At 36.6% G+C, this 21,800-nt stretch overlaps 2 protein-coding genes across 2 annotated transcripts; one reads left to right on the forward strand and one right to left on the reverse strand.

The window, feature by feature from the left end:
* Positions 1 to 6,457: 6,457 nt before the first annotated feature.
* LOC125107319 (olfactory receptor 9K2-like) lies at positions 6,458 to 7,399 on the reverse strand. Its single transcript, XM_047742288.1, has one exon. The coding sequence runs from the start codon at positions 7,397 to 7,399 to the stop codon at positions 6,458 to 6,460; it is 942 nt and encodes a 313-aa protein (XP_047598244.1).
* A 7,458-nt stretch (positions 7,400 to 14,857) lies between these two features.
* LOC125107320 (olfactory receptor 9K2-like) lies at positions 14,858 to 15,871 on the forward strand. The gene has a single exon (XM_047742289.1). It carries the CDS (start codon positions 14,909 to 14,911, stop codon positions 15,869 to 15,871), a length of 963 nt encoding a protein of 320 aa, XP_047598245.1. The 5' UTR covers positions 14,858 to 14,908.
* The last annotated feature ends 5,929 nt before the right edge of the window (positions 15,872 to 21,800 follow it).

Consider the following 21,800-nt stretch of genomic DNA (forward strand, 5'->3'; position numbering starts at 1 on the left):
CTTTTCACTACATCTGTATCTTTGGGGTAAATACCCAGTAGTGCAATTGCAGGGTCATAGGGAAGCTCTATTTTTAATTTTTTAAGGAATCTCCACACTGTTCTCCAAAGAGCTGCACCAACTTGCATTCTCACCAACAGTGGAAGAGGGTTCCCCTTTCTCCACATCCCCTCCAACACATGTTGTTTCCTGTCTTGCTAATTTCGGCCATTCTAACTGGTGTAAGGTGATATCTCAATGTGGTTTTAATATGAATCTCCCTGATGGCTAGTGATAATGAACATTTTTTCATGTGTCTGATAGCCATTTGTAGGTCTTCATTAGAGAAGTGTCTGTTCATATCTTCTGCCCATTTTTTGATAAAATTATCTGTTTTGTGTGTGTTGAGTTTGAGGAGTTCTTTGTAGATCCTCGATATCAGCCTTTTGTCTTTACTGTCATTTGCAAATATCTTCTCCCATTCCGTGGGTTGCCTCTTTGTTTTCTTGACTGTTTCCTTTGCTGTGCAGAAGCTTTTGATTTTGATGAAGTCCCAAAAGTTCATTTTCGCTTTTGTTTCCTTTGCCTTTGGAGACATATCTTGAAAGAAGTTGCTGTGGCTGATATCGAAGAGATGACTGCCTATGTTCTCCTCTAGGATTCTGATGGATTCCTGTCTCATGTTGAGGCCTTTTATCCATTTTGAGTTTATCTTTGTGTACGGTGTAAGAGAATGGTCGAGTTTCATTCTTCTACATATAGCTGTCCAGTTTTCCCAGCACCATTTATTGAAGAGACTGTCTTTTTTCCACGGTATATTTTTTCCTGTTTTGTCAAAGATTATTTGACCATAGAGTTGAGGGTCCATATCTGGGCTCTCTACTCTGTTCCACTGGTCTATGTGTCTGTTTTTATGCCAGTACCATGCTGTCTTGGTGTTTGTAGTAAAGCTTGAAATCAGGTTAACGTGATGCTCCCAGTTTTATTTTTGTTTTTCAGCATTTCCTTAGTGATTCGGGGTCTCTTCTGGTTCCATGCAAATTTTTGGATTATTGGCTCCAGCTCTTTGAAAAATACCGGTGGAATTTTGATCGGAATGGCATTAAACGTATAGATTGCTCTAGGCAGTATAGACATTTTAACAATGTTTATTCTTCCGATCCAAGAGCATGGAATGGTCTTCCATCTTTTTGTGTCTTCTTCAATATCTTTCATGAGCATTCTGTAGTTCTTTGAGTACAGCTCCTTTACCTCTTTGGTTAGGTTTATTCCCAGGTATCTCAAAAAATTGAAGCAGAAGGAAAACTTCCAGACTCATTCTATGAAGCCAGCATTACCCTGGTCCCCAAACCAGGCAAAGACCCTACCAAAAAGCAGAATTTCAGACCAATATCACTGATGAATATGGATGCTAAGATTCTCAACAAGATCCTAGCAAACAGGATCCAACAGCACATTAAAAAGATGATCCACCATGACCAGGTAGGATTCATTCCTGGGCTACAAGGATGGTTCAACATTCGCAAATCAATCAATGTGATAGAACAAATTAATATGAGAAGAGAAAAGAACCACACGGTCCTCTCAATTGATGCAGAAAAAGCATTTGACGAAATCCAGCATCCGTTCCTGATTAAAACGCTTCAAAGTATAGGGATAGAGGGAACATTCCTGAACTTCATAAAATCTATCTATGAAAGATCCACAGCAAATTTCATCCTCAATGGGAAAAAGCTTGCAGCCTTCCCATTGAGATCAGGAACACGACAAGGATGCCCACTCTCACCACTCTTGTTCAACATAGTATTAGAAGTCCTAGCAACAGCAATCAAACAACAAAGAGAAATAAAAGGTATCCAAATTGGCAATGAAGAAGTCAAACTCTCTCTCTTCGCAGATGACATGATTCTTTATATGGAAAACCCAAAAGACTCCATCCCCAAACTACTAGAACTCATACAGCAATTCAGTAACGTGGCAGGATACAAAGTCAATGTACAGAAATCAGTGGCTTTCTTATACACTAACAATAAAAATACAGAAAGACAAATTGGAGAACTGATTCCATTTACTATAGCACCAAGAACCATAAGATATCCTGATATTTTTGACACTCTACCCCAACCACATTTGCATAGGAAACAAACCCACTCATTTCCCCGATGGAGCTATTTTCTACCTGCTCTAAGATGCTAGGACTCCTGAGGACATTTCTTGAAAGGAGAAGCTAAATTCCCGTTACATCCATCCTACTCCTAATTTTCATGAGTGCAGTTACCAGAATCAGAACCCAGCACGCTGCGAGGGGAATAGCGCTCCAAAGCAGGGGCAGAATTTGTAAAAGACTGGCTTTAAAATTTGACTGTTTTTTGGATACATCCTGGCAAAATGCAAAGTATGTTGACATGAATGAATTTTGAGGGCTCTTTTAGTGGTGAGATAGATACTGGGTAGAATTTGTACTTACCAGAGATTTTTAAATTAAAGTGCTGATTCATGCAACTAGTCTAATGGTTTGCTGGATTGATAAGTTAGACTATTAAACCGTTAGACTATTTGCTGGATTGATAAGTACAACCCACAAATTAATATTGGATGGCTCTAAAGAAGTTGGGACACTAATAACACTGAGAAAACTTAAATTCAATCTCTTTAGGAGACAGTGATGCTGAGGAGGATTAACCATTGATGTTCTGGTCTCATACACCCGGGTTAGGTGCCCCTGAGGTATCAGAAAATCTTCCTGTCCTCAGTGACAAGAGCGACAACCCTTAGCTTCCAAAACATCTTGATACTTCTCTCTAAGGATGTTGATGTGAGACATTAAAGTTAAATGCCACTCCCTCTACCACTGAACTTTTGTGAAGTAAATATTTCCAATAGCATGGCATTAAACAAATTTAGATCCTATTCTTTGTCGATTTCCCACACCTAATTTCCTGAAATGCTGACTAAACAACTCACCCTTTCCAGCCTTACGATTGTGGATATGCAGACAGAACCAAACATAATTTACATGTCTAATTATTTAGCTTTTGCTTAAGTCATCCAAAGTTAATTATGTAAGTTACCACAAAAGAAACGTAAGTATTATATATTATATTATATTTTATTATATTATATATATTATATATTATATTATATATTCAGTTGAAGAAACTGATGCCAGTGCAAATGTAAATAAATAGATGATTTTTAAATGTTGGTAAGCAAAAAATAAACTATTTCAAAATCCTAGAAGCCATATTTCATAAAAATGAACAAATAGGAAAATCAGTCTTTAGTTAAAGTTCCTGTTTTCAGTTTTTGTTTGTTTACAAAATTGAATTAAGAAATTACTTTTGAAACTAATTCCTTTTTTTTATGTTTTCACTTTGAGGATATATTGCTTTTTTCTTATCCCATCTCTTGTTCCTCTCCCTCTCCAGGCTTCACAAGTAGGTTTCTTTGTCCTCACTGAGATCTCCTGAATAATAACTTACACACATTCAAAACTTTTATTGATTTTATGACCTACGTTGCTTTCAGGGGATTGGACAAAATGACATCTTATATTCAACATACAAGAATAAGTGTAACAAACAATCCAATATCAATTCGACATTATAACATTTTGCAATATCTAATCACTTCAGCTTCTCCAATCACCATAAAAAGGTGAAATCTCATAATAAGAAGTTGAAATTATCTTAAGGAAAAGACATTGAAGCAAGCTCTGGGTGCTTGTCCACAGATGCTTAATGTAGTCATTTTAACCTATGTTAGTGAATTTCAAATCAGTGCTTAATAACCATTTACAACTATCAGAGTCAGAGAATGTTAACATCCTGGCAATAGAAAATATTATTATAAATGCCTTCACCGAAGTTCTGCATCATTACACTAAATATTCGGTAACCATCAACAATACATAAAATTTAAAGACAAAATGCAATACATGATGTTATAGGGCAATTAATATACATGCATATCCAAACTAAGAACGTTAATCAAGAAAGATGAATCCTACGGTACAAAACAACAAATAAGTTAATAGTGTTTGAGAAAGCGAGTTCAATCTTCAGCTTCCTGAGATGGTATCACTATTAAAAGATTTCTTCATGTGGATTTTTGTGTACAATTTTTTTTTTAAAGATTTTATTTATTTATTTGTCAGAGAGAGAGAGGGAGAGAGAGCAAGCACGGGCAGACAGAATGGCAGGCAGAGGCAGAGGGAGAAGCAGGCTCCCCGCTGAGCAAGGAGCCCGATGTGGGACTCGATCCCAGGACGCTGGGATCATGACCTGAGCCGAAGGCAGCTGCTTAACCAACTGAGCCACCCAGGCGTCCCTTTGTGTACAATTTTAAAGTCACCCCTAAATAACAACTTGTGATGTCTTTGTTGCAGAATGTAATCTTCAAAGTCTCTTGGATGTAGCAGTGTTTCATAAGCAATCCATGCATCATTTTTAAAAAAAAAAAGACTTTGTCAATGAAAGCCAACAGAAGGTTGGTAAGACATTGGATGTTCCAGTGGCATCTTAATGGCACAAGTAACAAGAAAGATATAAATTAGGCACTACTTTTCATAGGAGATCCAGAGAAAAAAGTTACCCAAGTGTTTATGGCAATTGAAAGAAAATTATAGAGACCTTGTTGAGCACCTTTGGAAGTATGCTGCCTTGGTTTTCAACTTTTCCAGATTCCTTCAAACATTTAAAGTGGTTTCAGCAATGCCACTTCTGAGGTTTTGCACTGGAATACTATTATCTGTTAAGGCTACAAAACAGGAAATATGAATCAACCAGACAAAAACTAAAGCAAAAGAATCTAGGCTGTATTCTTATCCAGTATTCTATTGCCTTTTCCCAACAGTCCTTAGTAACCTGCACTTGTTAAATCTACAACAGAGTGACACTCTGACAGTAATGGGCATCCAATGGAAACATGTAAAACCTAAACTTAAAAGGGTATTTTCCAGGCTAATAATAATAGAGGACAATGATCACTTTCCCAAGCCAAACTGGATATTTATTTTGCTCTCAAATAATGTTTTTCTCAAGTATAATTAAATGGTTACCTCTGAGTATCAGCTATAATGGTAGATCCACAGGTTTAGGGAGGAGGGGATAAATATAACCTTAATTTTTTAAAAACCATTTTGCTGATCTCTTTATCTCTTAAATAATTATTAATCAAATCTTGAACCCTAATAAACATTAACCCACAAAATGAATGCCTTGTGCATTCATCAAAGAAAGCTTTGCTATCTAAACAAAAACTGAAAAAAAAGAAGGGTTAATCAGATACCCATGTTTTGGGTTTTCACAATGCCAGGTACATGGACAAAACTGATCACTGTACCTTATTTCTTAGGTTTAGCTTTTTCCACATTTGATTTTGTTTGGACTTAAGCATTAACTGTTTCACTGAAGCCCTGTTTCGTTTTAGCACTTAGAGCACTTGTAAAAAACAGTGACCTGTTATAACTTTCTCTAGAACTTGGCTTCCCTTGATACCTGTCAAATCTGTGGGTTGCTGCTGCATTAACCACTCTTCTCTCAATTGGCATTTGATGCTTAGCACTAATAACACTTTTATTACTCCTTAACCAAACTAATAAACATACTCATACATACACAAATATAACACATGCTTGCACATACATATAATCCAACTATTCATGAAGGTTACTGTAAGGCCTTGTGATATTTTTCACTGAGATTCTCAAGCTCACTTCGTTTGAATGTGGTGCCTTCACTAACTGCATATTCACTACGAATAATTTGTGTCATCCAAAACATAGAGAGCATGAGTTGTAAAATATCGTAAATATCCTAAAATATTTTCATGGTATGACAGCAAAGTAGGCATGACTCTGTCATTCAAAGAAATTTGAATAAAATATCTTAACTTACAAAATCAATGAAATTTTCACATTTCTTTTTTGGCCTATTAATTCAACAAAGATCACTGGTTATTCTACCTTTCCCTTTCCTCCTCATTATATCCACACGCTCTCTTATCTTTTGCCTGACATGGAAAACAAAGTACACCACTAGCATTTATACTATCATTTGCATACAAACAATTGGGTTACACAGTTTCTAAGTTAATAATTATGCTAGGTATTTTCTGCATCTCTATTTTACTTACACACACAGGGAAGCAATACTATAAAATTCTATACTTCCCCATTTGCACAACATATTATTGCCTGCAGAGTGAGAAATACATAACCCTTTACAGAAATGCAGCAGATCTTCATGGTGTCCAGAATTTTCAGATTTAACATTGCCTTGAGAAAAAGTGAATATGTTATTTCGAGCTTTCTTTACAGGATGTTATTAATGCTGTGGGATAAAACAGTTGAGGTGCATTTTTCCTTGAGGGGGTGGGGTTTTCTTTTTTAAATAAACCTGAGCTTTAAAATGCCTGAGTCTAAAAGATCAAGAAGATAAAATCAGCTGGTACAAGAACAGAACATGTGGAAGCAGATTTAAAGTACAACTTTTTTCTTCCATAGGACTTTTTTCATGGCAGCTTTAATATCCTTGTTTCTTAGAGAGTAGATTAAAGGGTTCAGCATAGGTGTGAACAAAATGTAACACACTGAAGCCACTTTACGAAGTTCAGGGTTACATGGAGGTGTGAGGTAGACAAAGGAGACAGTCCCATAGAGCAAACTTACAACCCCCAAGTGGGAGCTGCAAGTGGAGAAGGCTTTCTTCCTCCCTTCACTGGAGCGGATTTTTAAGACTGCAGACACAATATACATATAAGATACCACAATAACAACTATTGTGGGCAAAATAATGAGCACAGCCAGACTAAATGACACCATCTTATTCATAAAGATATTGGAACAGGAGATCTTCTCAATTGGGTTGGAATCACAGTAGAAGTGATCAATGACTCGGGAAGCACAGAAAGACATTGAGAAGGTTACACTGATTTGAAGGATGGAACTGACCCAGCCACAGAGATAGGAACCAGCCACCAACTGGATACAGAGGCTTCTTGACATGCGGACAGTGTAGAGGAGTGGGTTGCAGATGGCAATGAAGCGGTCATAGGCCATGGTTGCCAGGACAAAAGCCTCTGTGACCATGAAGAGTGCATAAAGAAATAGCGGAGCCACACAACCTGCAAAAGATATGGTCTTTCTCTGAGACAGGATGTTGACCGTGGCTTTAGGTACAATCACAGTGGAGTAGGAGAGGTCAATGATGGAGAGATTGCCTAGGAAGAAATACATTGGTGTGTTCAGCCGGGGATCAGTCACAGTGATGCCAATCATGCTAAGGTTCCCCAGAAGGACCATCCCATAAACAATCAGGAATAGTAGGAAGAGGAGACTGTGGAGCTCTGGACGGACCCTGATGCCTACAAGAATGAAGTCAGTCACTTCTGAGTGGTTGTCTCCGCCCTTGTCACCCATGGCAAATTTCTGCTTTAAAGTATAATAGAAAGTCAACAGATAAAGTTTCCACTATTTCTCTACCATCACGTATAATACTTTACATTAAAAAAAAAAAAACTTATAGTTGACAGAATACTTTCAAGTTAAGTCCCATTAAGTTTACACACATGAGAAAATTCAAGATGAGAGATATTTGACGTGTCTAAGGTAACACGACTGTTTAAGGTAACACAACTGGTTCGGGTTCAAACTGGAATTTGAACTCAAGGTGAAATATTTTGTATTCAAGTTTACTGTGAATTTCAACACAACAAAGTCTGATATGTCCTTATGTCTTTCTATCTTGTCATACAGATGGTTTGCAAGATGTCATTTGTGATTTCAAAGTACTAAAGTCTAACTCTTCATATTAAGAAAAAGACACTTCCTTAAATTTCATTTATCATTTTATATTCATTTTTATAATAATACTTTGCTTCAAAACAGTAAACATAATTAATCTAGCAAAAGAAAGATACAAGTTCTTTTCAAGATAATATGAACTTTCTACCAAAAAGAGCTCTTACAACAGCAAGTAAGTTACTAAGGAGTTAACTGTCTTTTTGAGATCTTTAAAAATAAAAGCAGACTTCAACTTCCAGGAAAAAATCTAATTTTATTTAAATGCAAAACTAAAATGTGATTGATGCCTTTATAATTTGTATCCTGTAAAGGTTGTTGATACTGTTTTCTTAAATTTGTCAAGAAATCCATGTCGTATCCAGCTTCTAAACTTTAAAACTTTTTTTTAAGAGGAAAAAAGATTTATTTTTAAATTTTTTTTATTTTTTATTTTTTCAGCGTAACAGTATTCATTATTTTTGCACCACACCCAGTGCTCCATGCAATCCGTGCCCTCTCCAATACCCATCACCTGGATCCCCCAACCTCCCACCCCCCGCCCCTTCAAAACCCTCAGATTGTTTTTCAGAGTCCATAGTCTCTCATGGTTCACCTCCCCTTCCAATTTCCCTCAACTTTAAAACTTTTGAAGTTAAATTTATGAGACAGATTTACCTATAATTTTTGTTTTAATTCCTATATGAGACTAATGACAGACTCATAAATACAGCTGGGAGATACTGACTTTATGATGATTCTTGTTTATATAAGAATGATCTTGTTTCTTTTCTTAAGATTTGTTAATCTATTTTAGAAAGAGAGAGAGCATGCACATGAGTGGGGGAAGGAGGGAGAGTGAGAGAGAATCTCAAGCAGACTCCCTGCTGAGCACAGAGCCCTATGTGAGGTTCAATCTATGACCCTGAAATCATGACCTGAGTGGAAATCAAGAGTTAGATGCTTAAGCAACTGAGCCATTTAGGTTCTCCAATCTTGTTTCTTCATTGATGTTTGATAGTAAACACTAGTGAAGTGAATTAGAAAAGAATCTTTCTTCATTGGAAGATTATTATTAAAACTTAATTTCTATAGATGATATTTTTAAATTTATATTTCTCCTTTATACATCATCTTGATCTATTTAAAATTTTTTTTAGATTTTTTAAATTTATTTATTTGACAGAGAGAGAGATCACAAGTAGGCAGAGAGAGAGGGGGAAGCAGGCTCCCACCTGAGCAGAAAGCCTGATGTGGGGCTCGATCCTGGGACCCTGAGATCATGACCTAAGCCAAAGGCAGAGGTTTAACCCACTGACACACCCAGGCGCCCCTATTTAAAATATTTTTATTTTTAAAAATCATCTATGTTTAGTAAAAAAACATATATATTCTTTATTATACAGCTGAACCCCTGGGCACAGGTTAGGAACATAGAATTCCCATATAGTTTAAATCTGCATAAAATTCTTGATTCTGTAAAATTGTAACTACTAATAACTTGCTGTTGACCAGAAGCCTTACTGATAATATAGTTTGTTAACATTTGTCTGTTATATGTATTATATGCTGCTTTTGCACTAAAATAAGCTGGGGGAAAGAAAACATTATTAAGAAAATCATAAGGAAGAGGCACTTACAGCACTGTACTGTATTTATTGAAAAAAATTTTGCATTTAAGAAGTGGACCCATGCCGTTCAAACCCATATTGTTCAAGATTCAGCCAAATATATTTTTTAAATGTCAGGAGTATCTGTAATGCCATCCCCTTTTCATTCCTGATACTTGTCAATTAATTTTGCTGTTTTTCCATTGTTACATTTGCCAGGGTTTTGTACATCTTACTAGTCTTTCCAAGAATCAATGGTAAGCTATGTGATCACCTCATACCTGTCAGAATGGCTAAAATCAAAAACAAGAAACAAGTGTTGATGAGGATGTGGAGAAAAAGGACCCCCCGTGTACTGTTGGTGGGAATGCAAACTGGTGCAGCCATTGTGGAAAACAGTATGGAGATTCCTCAGAAAGTTAAAAATAGAACTACCCTATAGCCCAGTAATTGCACAACTAGCTCTTTAACCAAAAATACAAAAACACTGGTTCAAAAGGATACATGCACCCCCAAGTTTATTGCACCATTATTTACAATAGCCAAATTATGAGAGAGTAGTCCAAGTGTCCATCAATAGATGAATGGATAAAGAAGATGTGGTCTATATACACAATGGAATATTACTCAACCATTTCAAAAAGAATGAAATCTTGCCATTTTCAATGACATGGATGGAGCTAGAGAGTATAATTCCAAGTGAAAGTCAGTCAGAGAAAGACAAATACACTATGATTTCACTCATACGTGGAATTTAAGAAACAATACTAATGAGCAAAGGAAAAAAGGGAGAGAGAAACCAAGAAACAGACTCTTAACTATAGAGAACAAACTGATGTCTACCAGAGGGGAGGTGGATAGGGGGATGGGGGAAATAAAGGATAGAGATTAAAGAATATAGTAATCATGATAAGCATTGAGTAAGGTATACAACAATTGAGGAATCACTATATTGTACACCTGAGACCAATATAACACTGTACATTAAATGTATTGGAATTAAAATTAAGAACTTAATAAAAAACACGAGAATGGCCAATAGAAAAAAAAGTTAAGCCATGTAAATATCTTATATTATCCATATTTTGTCCTTTTTCATGAATTTTTATGTATAACATTTACTTTCTTTTATTTTTTTGTTTTGACTTGCTCTTTTCTATTTCAATATTAAAATAGAAGATCAATGTCGATGTTTCTGTTTTACCTGTTTATAATATTTACCTACAATGCCTTGTATATATCCCTCTAAGTGCTTATTTTTCTATATTGCAAAAGTTTAGATATAATTTATTATTTAGCTCAAACTAAGTCAACATTTTTTCTTTTTTTTTTATTTCATTTCAGTGTATCAGTATTCATTGTTTTTGCACCACACCCAGAGCTTCATGCAATACGTGCCCTTCCTAATAACCACCACCTTGTTCCCCCAACCTCCCACCCGCCGCCCCTTCAAGACCCTCAGGTTGTTTTTCAGAGTCCATAGTCTCTCATGGTTCACCTCCCCTTCCAATTCCCCTCAACTCCCTTCTCCTTTCCACTCCCCATGTCCTCCATTTTATTTATTATGCTCCACAAATAAGTGAAACCATATGATAATTGACTCTCTCTACTTGAAACTAAGTCAACATTTAATTTTATTTCCTTTTGATCCATTGAGTTTTGGGAAGTATTTTTAATGTCCATGCTCATAGAGTTTCTCAATCCGTTATTTAGTTGTTACTGTTTCCTCTATTAAGCTAACCATTATCAAAGAACATATACTGAATGATTTCAATCATTGAATCTGTTGAGGGTTTCTTTCTGCCCCATCTATTGTGAATGATAATAAGTGTTCTTATGCATTTTAAGCACTAGAATATTTTTATTGCCAATGCCATTGTGGGAAGTTTAAGGATAAGCAAAAATATATTGGATTCTGGCACATTTTGGAGAGTGGATAACCAAACTCTATTCCATGTACTTTCTAAATTGGAGTTGTTGGAAGTTCAAATGTTTCCGCTACTAGTATTCTTGGCACAAATTTTACTCTACCAATATGATCCACACAAACTCAGAATTTTAAAGGGCACAGTGAGTTGGACATCAATTTTCTGTTCTTTTTGATATTTTCTACCAGGGAAATGTCACCTTAGGAAGGTTGTGCAAACATATGAGCTATTTGCCGGAGTATCTTTGATTCCCCAACCTCACAGAGAAGCTATGTTGATGGTTGAGGAAGGAGTGACATCTCCTTTCTTCCACGTGTCTGATCCTTAGACCACAATTAAGATGCTCCACTTTTAAATTGTATCCACTGATAGCCTATCTTTCTGAATTTTACTATATTGCTCTAAGGGTCATTGTAAGAATGTCACTCAGAAGTTCCTCCAGCCTTCCCAAATTTGATAGCCATCAATTCACCCTGATTGGTATTTTCCTGTTTAAAATACTTAAACTGTATACTCTTCCTATACTTACCAATCTTTTACTAATACTGCATTATAATAAAGAAAAGCTTTGGTTCCATATACTCTGCTATCTACAAATTTTAAAAATCCGTTTAAATTCTAGGAATAATTTTTTTTTTTTTTTTAGACTTTTTTATTATTTTGTTGACAGAGAGAGATCACAAGCGGGCAGAGAGGCAAGCAGAGAGAGAGAGAGGAAGAAGCAGGCTCCCTGCAGAGGGGAAAGCCCGATGCGGGACTCGATCCCAGGACCCTGAGACCATGACCTGAGCCGAAGGCAGAGGCTTAACCACTGAGCCACCCAGGTGCCCCTCTAGGAATAATTTTTAATTAAAAATGGATTTTCTAAAAATAGAATTAAAATTAAGTTATGAATATATTTAGGGGAAATGGCATCCTTATAATATTAATTTCATTAAAGTAATGTGTTTCTGGTTTTACTGTAGTCTTTAAGTCACACATAGTTATTGAGGATTTTTAAATACAGATCATGATCTTTCATAAATATTCTTAAGGATTTTTAAAATGATTTTTGAATGTTATAATTTCTTCCCTTATATTTTCTACTTAGCATGTAAACATAAGAAAGCATAGAATTAGCAAAACATTAGCTGACTTTGTGACTTAAAGGGCATTTGCACATCATGAAATATGTCTATATCAGGAATACAGGTAACTCATAATTTGAAGTTAACCTCTATCTTTTTTCAAAGCCTAACAAACGTAATTTATCACATGATTTAGTATATTCATTCATCTAAAACTTATCTCGTGTAGCACAAGCATTTAAAGCTGTTTTCTTATGCCTACCAATATGTATGCTATGATAATTATCAAGAAGTTTTTCCTTATCAATACGGAAAATAAAGTCCAGAGAAATTTCCCAAAGGATAGGCAAAACCAGAGAAGGAAAGTTCCTTATATTTGGACCATTATTAGATTATTTGCTTATTTCTGAACCTACTGCAGTCCTCATGGACAACAGCCCTTGAGCTTGCACTTATGTCTCCATAATTGCCTTTATGATTACTCCTCTCCCAGTGGAATCCGTCACAGTGGATGAGCAAAACCTCAATGTTGCAAAATCCTGAAGAAAAGTGTCAGAAGTAAAATGAGTAAGACCATCACAATCACTACTGATACTCTACCAAGTGATCATGGACTCTGGAGACCCAAGGTTGTTATGGTCCTTAAATATCCATGGTTATCCCATTATCCTTACTTTAAGATATGTAAGGCATAATAGAATTCAAGAAAGGAACTCTCTCCCTCTCTCCCTCCCACACCCACCCCCCCCCTCTATATATGTATTCCTTAAGTTTACTTGCCCTGACTAAAGAGTGAAAGTCCTCAAACTGATGCAGCTTTGATAAAAAGTCATTCATTGTCATGTAAGGATTGGAATATTCATCAGCTTCTATCTCTGCTTCAAAGAAAAAGGCTAACCAAATACGGAATATATTAAACTACATAATTACTAATGGAAATATATGTATCTGTAGATATATCTGTAGATACAGATACAGATATAGATATCTAATGGAGCAATAACAGTGAATTTATTTGGGAGGAATAGCAATGACTTGAGTAAATGAAAATATATTTGGAAGGAGCTTTAGAAACTGTGACATAGGCTTAGTGATTTTTTTGATGTTATTAATTTTAACCTGGGAATAACGTCTCATTTTTTATTCTATTTTCAAAAATGGCAGTGTGATAATGGAAACTAAATAGATGGAGGCAAAAAAGGTAAAAATATTTTCTTATATATTTGTTACTGTTGTTTAACGATTCAAACACTGAGAGGCAATGATAATGGCTACAGCACTATTATACTGATTAAATGTATTGCTCATATTTTAGGTTATATGTAATACTCTTATTTTAGATAAAGATGATTATTTAATATATTGAGAATAGATATTCAAAATGTGACTAAAATTAGACAAAATAATATGTTACAACTTGGTATATATTCAGCCAAATTTTGATTTAATTTTTTTATTTTTTCTTCATTTTTAAACTTTTTTTTATTACTTTCTGTCACCACACAGTACATCATTTGTTTTGATGTGGTGTTCCAAGATTCATTGTTTGTGTGTAACACCCAGTCCTCCATGCAGTATGTGCCTTCCTTAATACCCAGCCCTGCACTAACCCATTCCCCCACCCACTTGCCCTTTAAAACCTTCAGTTTGTTTCTCCAAGTCCATAGTCTCTCATGATTCATCGCCCCTTCTGACCCCCCCCTTCATTTTTCCCTTCCTTCTCCTAATGTCTTTCATGCTATTCCTTATGTTCCACAAAGAAGTGAAACCCTATGATAATTCACTGTCTCTGCTTATTTCACTTAGCATAATATCCTCCAGTTCCATCCATGGTGATGCAAAAGCTAGGTATTCATCCTTTCTTCTGGCTGAGGAATATTCCATCATGTATATGGACCACATGTTTAACCATTCATCTGTTGAAGGGCATCTCCGCTCTTTTCACAGTTTGGCTATTGTTGACATTGCTGTTATTTTTATTTATTTATTTTTAATTTTTTATTTTTTCAGCATAACAGTATTCATTATGTTTACACCACACCCAGTGCTCCATGCAATCCGTGCCCTCTCCAATACCCACCACCTGATCCCCCAATCTCCCACCCCCCTGCCCCTTCAAAACCCTCAGATTGTTATTTTTATTTTTTTAAGATTTTATTTCTTTATTTTTGGAGGGAAGAGCAGAGGGAATAGGAAAGGCAGGATCTCCACTGAGCAGAGCCCAGTGAGGGTCTCCTAGGACCCTGAAATGATGACCTGAGCCAAAGGCACATTTAACCAACTGAGCCACCAAGAGTCCCCCAAATTATTATTTAAATACAGTAACCCATTAACATCTTTCACTGCTTTATAGAATAACCACCTCATAGAACTAGTATTAGCTAATCCAAATTCCTGATTCTTCATGATATTAAAATTATTTTATATGCAATAATTAAGATGTAAATAATTTATTCTACATTAAAGAAAATATTTATGTCACTATAAACAAAGCCCAGATTTCATTTGTTCATTTTACCTTGTGCCTCTCAGCAGGTTTCTGCCATGGTTGACAGGGGAACAAGCAATCTCTCAGAAGTGACTGACTTCATTCTTGTAGGCTTCAGGGTCCGCCCAGAACTCCACATTCTCCTCTTCCTGCTCTTTCTGCTTGTGTATGCCATGATCCTTCTAGGGAATGTGGGGATGATGACCATTATTATGACTTATCCCCGGCTGAACACACCAATGTATTTCTTCCTAGGCAACCTCTCCTTCATTGATCTCTTCTATTCTTCTGTTATTGCACCCAAGGCTATGGTCAACTTCTGGTCTGAGAGCAAGTCCATCTCCTTTGCAGGCTGTGTGACCCAGCTCTTCCTCTTTGCCTTGTTCATTGTGGCTGAGGCATTTCTCCTGGCAGCCATGGCTTATGACCGCTTCATTGCCATCTGCAACCCACTCCTCTACTCTGTCCAGATGTCAACTCATCTCTGCATTCAGTTGGTAGCTGGTTCCTATTTTTGTGGCTGCATCAGCTCTATTCTTTTGACCAGTGTGACGTTCACTTTGTCCTTTTGTGCTTCCCGAGCTATCGACCACTTCTACTGTGATTACCGTCCACTTCAAAGGATTTCTTGTTCTGATCTCTACCTACATAAGATAGTTTCCTTTTTCTTATGCAGCATTATTATTTTGCCTACCATAATTGTCATTATGGTGTCCTATATGTATATTGTGTCCACGGTTCTAAAGATAAGATCCACTGAAGGACGTAAGAAAGCCTTCTCCACTTGCAGCTCTCACCTAGGTGTTGTGAGTGTACTGTATGGTGCCATCATTTTTATGTATGTCATCCCTGACAGATTTCCTGAGCTGAGTAAAGTGGCTTCCTTATGTTACACCTTAGTCACTCCCATGTTGAATCCTTTGATTTACTCCCTCAGAAACAAAGATGTCAAAGAAGCTCTGAGAAAGATTCTGGGGAAAAAAATATTTTTATTTAATTCTATCTTAACAATGATATAACTGAAAGGCCTGAACATTATGACAACTTTGGAAGGCATTGATGCACATAAAGCACTCACAATTTTGACATATTTTAGAAAGTTTATTCCTTTGAATCCCATGTACTTACAGCTGAAGAGCACATTTGGGTGGATTTTTCCATTTGATTTTAGAGGGAAATGGCTTTCTCTGTACTTCGTCTTCATTTGGGTAAAGATCATGATTGCCATGTAATTTGATTTTAGGGAAAATATATTCCAAGTTTGCTACTGGCATTCAGAGGATGATGTTGAGATATATTGTTTATCTTGAATTAGGAACAAATGTTTTATAAGGTGTATAATTGTTGATATAACAAAATCTGATATAATAAGACAGAACAAAATATAAGATTGATCCAAGAAATCTTTTTGAGTACGGGATTTGGGAAACATATGCTCTAGAGCATACAAAACCCTAAGGGTGACACATTAGTTGCTCAATTATCCAGAAGCTGAATGATTGACACACTTCTTTAATGTTTTCTCTGGCTTAGATAAATTATTCTTGCAAATCCTCTCTCTTCACAAGAAAACTGTAATGAAAATGAACAAAAATTAAAAGTAATTCATTTTTTGTTATATATGGCTTAGTGAGAATTAATTCATCACATTGATAATTATTGAATTTTGGTGAACTACTTGCCCTATAACATTCCCTACATATAAATAATTTCAGTACTTAGCTCACCATGAAATAAGAGGGAAATAGCTAACTAGAGAATTAAAATACCATATGGAAATCCACTGCAAAAGACATTTGTAAACACAGAAAGAGCGCAACCTCTTAAGGGGACTGGTCCTAATGATCAGGGAACTTGTCTAAAGCACATTTTTAAAAATAAATAGCATTGATGGCACCTGGGTGGCTCAGTGGGTTGGGGCCTCTGCCTTTGGCTCCGGTCATGGTCCCGGGATCCTGGGGTTGAGCCCTGAGTTGGGCTCTCTGCTCAGCAGGGAGCCTGCTTCCCTTCCTCTCTCTCTGCCTGCCTCTCTGCCTAGTTGTGATATTTGTCAAAGAAATAAATAAAAAATCTTTTTAAATAAATAAATAAATAAATAAATAAATAAATAAATAAATAGCATTAAGCAACATGAAATAAATAGGCTTCTATGCAAAGGGAGAAATAACTATATGATGAACTTCATGAAGTTTGTTATGCACATGACAATGAGTGAAGGATGAGCTTTTTAAAAGGAAACTAATGGAAATCATTCAAACCTCTATGTCAAGCCAAGGAAACTGACCTTAATTCTGTAGACAGAGGTTAGGCATTGGGGATTTTTAGGAAGATAGTGCTGTATTCAAATTGGCATTTTACAAAAACCATACTGGTAGCTTTGTGGAAGATAAATATTCACAAGGAGAAGATGGTAATTCCAGAAACTGTGTGATTGTCCAAGTAATAGGTTATGATGGCTTGACCAAGGACAGAATTATTAGGGACAGTAATGGACTATCTTTAGAATGGCAGGTAATGTAAGCTGAATATTGACCAGGATGGTTGATAAAAAGAGAATGAGGTAGAAAAATAATGACTTCTAATGTTTGAGCATCTCCGACTCGATGTCACCTCATAAATGAGGAAGAAAGCATAAGGGTAATAATAGTTCATGGTTAACTTCAGAGTTAAGAAAATAGGCTCATGTGCCAGACTGAGCTTTCAAATTCTGGGTTTGCCAATGTGACTTTGCGCAAGTTACATACTATCTCTGCATTGTTATTTCCTCCTGTAAAATGGGGTGCATAACAGTATCTAGATCTCAGTTACTTGAATAATTAGATTATATAAATTTCACATAAAATTTTTAATCCACATATTTCAGAGCTGTCAGATTTGCCCATTCTTCCTGCTTTCTACACAATTGATGTTTTAAGTCTGAGAGAGGAAAACAGAAACTTTCTCTGCCCCTTTCCCTTCACTCTCTGCCATGAAGCATCCCCAAGTCTCCAAGTGTCTGCTTTCATTTCCGTAAACAGAGCTTGAGAAACTGCCTACTACATTATCATTTCAATCTTTACCTTTCCCTCTGGTGACAACTAATGGAAAAGTTTGTAAAATGACCAAAAAGGCAATAGAGCCTCCAATTAAATACAAAATAGTATCTTATCATCAGATGTGATATCTATTCATCTCTTTACCTATGTCTTTCTCTAAGAATCCTCTCTTATACTTTAACAAAATGTCATCACTTTCTTTCACATTTCTAAAAACACAGATTACTGGGGAAAACAGGGGGCCCACTTAGTAGAAAAACTTCATGAAGATTTCCAAATAAATGCTCACATGCTAAGGTTGTGTCTTATTTCTTTCCTGAAATGAAGGACAAACATGTGTGGGTTGAAAGAGGCATATTTTACTAACCCTCCCCTGGGAATAAAATGCAGAGCCCTCAGACCACAGCTATAGTGGTAATTATATATATAGGTATAGTCCTATAGTGTAATAAACCTGAAATGAACGATGCTCCTAGCACTTTAAATCTTTGCCCATTGGCTATTAGTAATCCTTTATCAAAATGAGAAAAAAAGACCCTGGGACACCTGGGTGACTCAGTCAGTTAAGCGGCTGTCTTCGGCTCGGGTCATGATCCCAGTGTCCTGGAATCGAGTCCCACATCGGGGTCCTTGCTCGGCAGGGAGCCTGCTTCTCCCTCTGCCTCTGCCTACCCCTCTGCCTGCCTGTGCGCTCGCTCTCTCTCTCTCTCACTCTCTTTCTGACAAATAAATAAAACTAAAATCCTTAAAAAGAAAAAAAAAGAAAAAAAGAAAAAAAAGACCCTAACAATGGTATTGACTGTCAAGGGAGAACAACATTCCTCCACAAGCACCATATGCTGTACCCCCCACCAAAACCACCATTGGATGCACATATACACATAAAATCAAACATTAGCATGCTTTCACTCTTGCTCTCTATCTCTCCATCTCTCTCTCTCTCTCTCTCTCTCTCTCTCTCACACACACACACACAGACACACACACACACACCAGGATATCACTGAGAGGGACACCAAGAAAGATCACTGAATATATCATTCCCTAGAACAATATACATCCGGTGTCATCCAACTGACTCCTAAAAGAATCCTCAGGCTAAGCTAGAAGCTAGTAGACCTTACCACAGAAGATAAGTGAACTAATTTTTCAGTGCTGACTTTTTTCTTTTCTTTCCTGGTATCAAGAAATTTCTGTATTGCTACAGGAATTGCATTCAGGTATATTCTGTTCTCACTCCTGTTAAGAAATTACTCTTCTCATTTTACTTTTCATTCAAGGTGGATGCCTGTGCTATACAGTGTAGGTTCTGAAATCAGGGATATTGTGAATAAAGCCAATAGGAATATGCACACATCTGTATTTGAGCCAGAGCCCACTCCCACTCCCTCCCTCCCTCCACTTTTCAGCCTAGGGTGATAGAAAGTGCACAGGCAAGGGCAGACAGGCTCCTCTTCACCTGGATCCCACTCAGGGGCTACCATATCACCTTGAGAGGAGTGGGCTGAAAACATTTCTTATTTCTTCCAGCTCCACATTGCAGAAGCTCTATTCAAGGCAAGAGAGGCTAAAATGTCTAGAAATCTCTTCCTCTACCCAGGGCCTATTCATCGAGTAGAAGCTACCCCAGGCATAACAGGCCAAGAATTACAGGCCTCCAATTCCACTTGCTCCAGTTCAAAGGATAGAGATTTTTTGCCAAGAGAGATAAGCTTAGAAGATCATAGGCTACTGACCTCACCCAGAAACCTGCTCATAAAGCCAGAGTGTCACTCTAAGAGAACTAGGCCACTGCTCCTGTTCCAGTTCTAGAATGCTTGAACACAGGTTTCACCTAGAATGAAAGGCAGGCCATAACAACAGAGGGCTTCAAAGCTCTCCTCAAGTGAACTGGCTTTATTTGGAATGAAGTGTGGGAAAGTTTTAGCATAAATGACTCTCAAACACAATACACACTTGGTCATAAGCAATTAAGAAGGGGCTGGTAGTTCCATGAAAGCAAAAAGCTAACTGTAGACCAACTAGAAGATTACCAGAGACAACAAGGGAAGGAGACAACAAAGAAAGCTATGCTGGGGTTGGAGCAAACCTCAAAAACTGGCCTTAAAGACTCTCTTTGCAGAGGGGACCAAAACAATTGGATAGTAAAGATATGAAACATATCTTTATGTTTCATATCACTCAATGAAATGATCAGGGGAGGACACAGCCAAAGCTAACCCAAAATCTGCTGACATCCAAGAGTACGCACAAGCCTAAGGTTATGCCTCTGAGGTGACATAGAATGCCTCTCAGAGCAGAGAAATTTCAATAATACTGACATAAAAATAAACAGGCAAAAGACAAAAATACAGAAATTATTTCAAAAACATATGCTGGAGTTTAAAGGTACAACAACTTGAAAATGTTATATAGTGGGAATCATGCAGTATGTACCCTTTTTGAGTTGGCTTCTTTCACTTAGTAATGTGCATTTATAGTTCCCTCATGTCCTTTCACAGCTTGAAAGATTTAGCTCATTTCTTTTTAGTGCTGAATATTATTCTATTGTCTGGAAGTACCATAGTGTATTATTCATTCACCGTTTGTGTGCAGGTTCTTGTGTGGACACGAGTTTTCACCTTGCTTGGGTAAACATCAAGGAGCACAATTGCTGGATTATGTAGTAAGAGTATGTTTAGTTTTGCATGAACCTGAAAAACTGTCTTCCAAAATGGCTGTACCACTTTACATTCACAGCAGCAATGAGTGAGAGTGGCTGTCCCTCCACATCCTTGACAGCATTTGGTGTAGTCAGTGGTTTTTATTTTAGTCATTCTAATAGGTATGTAGTAGTACACTGTCTTTTGTCTGTTTTTTAATTAAGACATTAATTTTTATAGAAGTGTAAGATATAGAGATCTACCAATTACCCTTACCCCCCCCACACACACTTACCTTTGTCCAGTGTCAACATGCCCCACCAGATTGGTATGTTTATTGCAATTGATGAGCCTACAGTGACACCCATTGTCATCCTGAATCCACAGTTTATTAAGTCTTGTTCCATTATTCTATTAGTTTTTTTTTTCACAATACCAGTTGTCTTGATTATTGTAGCTGTATGGTTGTGTATAGTTGACTTCGTGTAGTGTCAGTCCTCTGATTCTGTTCTTCCCCTTCCATATACTGTTGGCTTTTCTGGTCTTTTGCTTTTTCATATAAACTTCACTTTACTATCTGAAGTTTGTCAATAATCAAAAATAACCAAAAAATAACTCATTGAGATTGCATTGAAAATATATCTCAAGTTGGGAAGAAATGACATCTTGACAATGTTAATCTTCCTCTCCATGAACCTTCAGTGGTTCTCCATTTATCTAAGTCTGCTTTGAGTTTTTCCATTAGAATTTTATGCTTTTCCCTCTAGAGATCTGGCACATATTTTGTGACGTTCGTTCCTAAGTTTTTACTGGGGTAAGTGATAGCATAAACAGCACTGTGTTTTCATTTTAAATTCTACTTGCTCAATGATGGTATATGGAAACCAATTGACTTTTGTATACTAACCATGTGTCCTGCAATCCTCCTATCTTTCCTATTAGTTTCTGGACGGTGTTTTTGTCAATTCTTTCAGATTTTCTACAGAGACAACAATGTCACCTGTGAGCAAAGATGAAGTTATTTTTCCTTCTCATTCTCTTTAATCTTTTTTTATATTTTTTCCAGATTTACTGTGATATAATTGGTATATAACATTGTGTTATTTTAAGGTGTACAGTGTAATGATTTCACATATGTATATATCGTGAAATTATTACCACAGTAAGGTTAGTTAACACATTCATTACCTCACATTTCTCATGTGTGTGGTGAAAACTCTTAAGATCCAGTGTCTTAGCAACTTTCAAGTATACAATACAGTATTGTTAAC

The sequence above is a fragment of the Lutra lutra genome, chromosome 8 (assembly GCF_902655055.1).
Source record: "Lutra lutra chromosome 8, mLutLut1.2, whole genome shotgun sequence".
NCBI lineage: Eukaryota > Metazoa > Chordata > Mammalia > Carnivora > Mustelidae > Lutra > Lutra lutra.